The following is a 4,336-nucleotide window of genomic DNA, read 5'->3' on the forward strand; positions in this document are numbered from 1 at the left end:
AAAGGTTCTTTATGGAACCATTTAGACAAAAAGGTTCTTCTATGGCATCGTGAAGCACCTTTATTTTAAGAGTGTAGTATGGTGTAGGGATTTTAATTCACATAATTCATTGTGGGGGAGTAATAATACTGATGCAAATGGCATACTTATTGAAGAATTTATTGATGATAAATATTTAGTATGTATTAATAATGGAGAAGGAACCAGGTATAATAACATTCATAATACAGAAGCAGTACTTGACCTGACATTTATATCTAGTTCAATAGCAGGGATTAGCACATGGAGTGTGTCCAGAGATACTACTGTAGGGAGTGACCATTACCCGATAGTGACTAAAGTTGGCATAACAATTTGTTTTGAAAAGGAAAAGGGAATTCCTAGATGGAAACTGGAGAATGTCAACTGGGAAGCTTTTAAAGAAATTTGTGGAAAAAGATTTGTGGCTCTACGAGAGGAGAATCAGAGGGATATAAATCTATTTAACAATAAACTAGTTAATGAAATTATTCAATCGGCGGAGGAAACAATACCTAAAAGCACAGGAGTTAGATGCTCCAAGAGTGTACCCTGGTGGAATATCGAGTACAAAGAAGCTATGAAAGCAAGGAATAAAGCATTTAGGCAACTCAAAAAACATCATTCTCAGCAGGCTATGATCCAATATAAAAGGGCCCAAGCAATAGTAAGGAAAACAATTAAAATACAAAAACGTACATTTTGGAGACGATATTGCAGTAGTATTGGACGAGAAGTACAACTATCAGATGTATGGGGCATGATCAGAAGAATGGGGGGGATCAGAAGAAATTATGAATTGCCAGTGATGAACAATGGAGATAAGATGGCTGTTAGCAACCTAAAAAAGGCTGAACTTTTAGTTCAAACATTTCTGAAAGTTCATAGCTCTGATAATCTTTCAGTAGAGGCCAGATTGTAAATACAATAAAACGAAGTCTTATAAATAATATTAAAGGGGTCATATGATGCTTTTTTAAAGATTATTATTTTGTCCCTCCTTCCGACAAGCGCAGTCTGCTCTGATTGGCCAGCTGACCCAGTGCATTGTGATTGGCCGAGCGCACTCGAGAGGGGAGTCCAAATTTCTGAACTGCTCCAATAAAACTGTCAACAACTGTCGATGCCCGGTTGTTTGTTGCAGCACTCAGGTAAACAATTAAGCGGCTAAAGCCGTCGATGCCTCCATGAATAACAAACCTCCACCTAAATAAGAGAGCATATACATAAATAAAAACTTGAATTTTACGATTCCTTCCCTTCCACATTTATCTTCCCATGACAGTTTTTTTTTTCCTGAATTCAGTGGCCATCCATATGAAATTTATCACCTGAGAAAATTCAGACAACAACAACAACAAAATACCCTTCCAAGTTAGTTTTTATTCAAATAATTGTGTTAACATATTAAACACAAATATAATTAATATAAATTGTATCATTAAACACACCAAAAATTTGTGAGTATGGTGGGGATCAAACTAAAAAGAATATTAAAAAAATACAAATGCATAACCAACCTTTATGGAAGCAATTATTTTACTTTACCCTGAACAACTAATAGCACTATATTATCATATTTTGACTGTAACAGTTACGACTCTGTGATTAAAAATACTTATTTACTTACGTAGAGGAGTCAACTTGTTTACTATTAATGATAGTAGTTATCGTATGGAAAATGTTAAGGTAAAGGAGGCCTGATTATTTTTCCTACAGATAGCATGAAAACAAAATATTTTAAAGAGAAAACTGAAAGGTTTGTATATCATTAATGTTAGTCTTTTAAGCCTCTGGTTCTACTTTATTCACTTTTGATGTATACACAAATTGTATTAAGGTAACTTAAGATTATGCAATTATATATTAAACCCACTTGGGAGATGTGGATGACCTACCACCCAAAGTCAAGAAAAATCCTGAAAAATTTCTCACTCCCAATACCTTATTAACTTATGGTTTCCGTCTATGTGCCACATTACATTTGGTCCTGAGACAGAGTATTGACGGCGATGACGTGTACATATTGATAATGCTCTCAGTTGAGTCCCCAGTGGATCAACTCTTCGCACAGACTCACGCACCCTAGAAGCTTAAAAGGAAAAGCAAGAAAGCGAAAATGCAAACGGTAATGCAGGATTTGCAATTGCATTTGGATTATGTCACAATTTATGCGTCCACATATGTTCTTAAGACACGGTCTTAACATAGAGGCTAAGTTTAAGGAACTGGCCCAAGGTTTCGCAGACAGGGCTTAGTTTAAGCCAGGATTAGGCTATACTTCAATTGTTTAAGTAATTTTTATAAAAGTGTCTTAGAAAAGACATTACTGAAGTGCATCTTGAGACAAAACAAAGGCGCTGACACATTTTAAGATCAGTCGGTGCAAGTTTCTTTCTGGTGAAACAGCTGAGACTGAAACTGTAGGTATGTTAATTATTATCACTCTAATTGAGTCCCTTACTAGTGAGCTGACTACTGAACTAGGACGCAACTCCGAGATTGTTTTTGAGATACTTATTCTCATCTTTAACATGACAGATTGTCCAAACACACAGAAAACCTCCCGCTGAGATCTACACACTGTTATAAAGACGGCGTTTATTAAAGTGGAGAATGAAGACTGAAGAAAGATTCCGAGTCAAACAAGAAGATACTGAGGAACAAACAGGTTGGTTTATATTCTCATTTGATGCTTATTAAAATGCCGAGCTCTACAGGAATGCATTATATTTTTTTGAAGCATGTCCAGGTGTGTAAAATACTTGAGAAATTGAACTAAATTACTGTACTCATTACTTTGGGGGATTTGTATTTTACCGAAGTACGTTTTCAAACGTTTAGTACTTTTACTTGATCACATTTCTGAAGAAAACCTTGTGCAGGGTTCGTACGGTCATGGAAAAACCTGGAGAAGTCACGGAATTTTAAAATGGCAATTTCCAGGCCCCGGAAAAGTTTTGGAAAAATAAATAAACCCAGAAAGTTTCGGAAAAGTCGTGGAAATCTATTTCACAAAAAAATAAAAATTGTTTAATCAGGTCCTGAATTTTGGTGCGGGATTGCGCATAGGCTATATCGCATCGATTTACTAATTCCTGCAGCTTTTGACTTTAAAACGATGGATATTCACACATTTATTCAATAGCCTATAGCAGTGATCCTCAAATCTGGCTCGCGAGAGCCACTTTCCTGCAGAGTTTAGCTCTAACCCTAATCAAACACACCTGAGTTTGCTAATCAATGTCTTCAGGATCATTAGAAAATCACAGGTAGGTTTGTTTGATTATAGGGTTTTAGCTAAACTCTGCAGGAAAGTGGCTCTCGCGAGCCAGATTTGAGGATCACTGGCCTATAGCATGTAGGTTTGATAAATAAATAAATCCACACAGAATATCAGATCAAATCAATCATTTGAAAACCGCGCGAGTGATTCAGCTGTACCGCGTCTTCTCTCTTTGACTTTCTCTTAAAACGGCTTCACTGCGGCACGCTGCGATACAAAACTTTCGCTCGCGTTTCGGTACGGTTGACAGAATTGTCACTTGCCTAATTGCGTCATTGTTGCATCGTCACACAAATGTATTGTTTATTTACACGTCTTTTTAAACGCAGTCGCATCCAAAGCGCGCTCGTTCGTATAAGCCGCCTTGGGAGTACCACATTGAGTTTGGTACCAAACAAACTCGGTAGAACCCTGCACGGACCTCAAACATATGCCCTAGTTTGCCCTTTTTTCGTTCTCTCTTCTCCAATTACACCGCTGCTGTTGTAGCCATTAAAATAGTTCAGTTTCGTTTTTAATGGCAAAGTGGTAGTGCTGGGCGGTATACCGGTTCATACCGAATACCGGTGTTTAGTTACTCAGACGCAGGCAGTGCGCTGCATGAGACAAAAAAGTAATCCAGCCAAAACAACCGCATAGCCACTCTTTAATGTAGATGCTAGTGGTTAAACGGATCGTAGTTGATCCGTGATCCGTACGGACCAAGCCCCACGGTTCGGCATGCATGTGATCTGTGGATTAATTGCAAAATGTAACCATAATAGAGTATAAGTTTATCATTTGTTCGTATTTACACAAGCAAGTGAATTTTAAACAATTCCAGAGAGAAAAGGCGAAAGGAAACTCGATTCGTTACTCGCGCGCTGTTCTCTCAGCCGCACACACATGAAGCGCGCGAACACCGAACTGAATCCTCTTCTGAATCCTCTGAACAGACACATACACATAAAATGATGACGAAATACCCATCTCGACAATCATTCAGGCAAACGCAGTCAGTTATGTCTCAAGTGAATGAAAACAGCTGAGAAA

The 4,336-nt window shown here is 37.8% G+C and overlaps 1 protein-coding gene across 3 annotated transcripts in view; it reads left to right on the forward strand.

Moving 5' to 3' along the window:
- The window catches only part of LOC107680186 (gastrula zinc finger protein XlCGF57.1-like), a 398,670-nt gene that overhangs the window by 387,060 nt on the left and 7,274 nt on the right, over nucleotides 1-4,336 (forward strand). The window contains exon 1 of one of the 3 annotated variants that reach the window (XM_016475972.1): nucleotides 2,564-2,689. The exons of the other annotated variants lie outside the window; for them this stretch is intronic. Within the exon in view, the coding sequence (XP_016331458.1) occupies nucleotides 2,635-2,689 (55 nt within the window). The 5' untranslated portion in view covers nucleotides 2,564-2,634. Of the gene's footprint in view, nucleotides 1-2,563; nucleotides 2,690-4,336 lie in introns of those variants that run through there. 3 annotated transcript variants of the gene reach the window in all.

The sequence above is a fragment of the Sinocyclocheilus anshuiensis genome, unplaced genomic scaffold (genome assembly GCF_001515605.1).
Source record: "Sinocyclocheilus anshuiensis isolate Anshui unplaced genomic scaffold, SAMN03320099.WGS_v1.1 scaffold492, whole genome shotgun sequence".
In the NCBI taxonomy this organism is placed as follows: Eukaryota; Metazoa; Chordata; class Actinopteri; order Cypriniformes; family Cyprinidae; genus Sinocyclocheilus; species Sinocyclocheilus anshuiensis.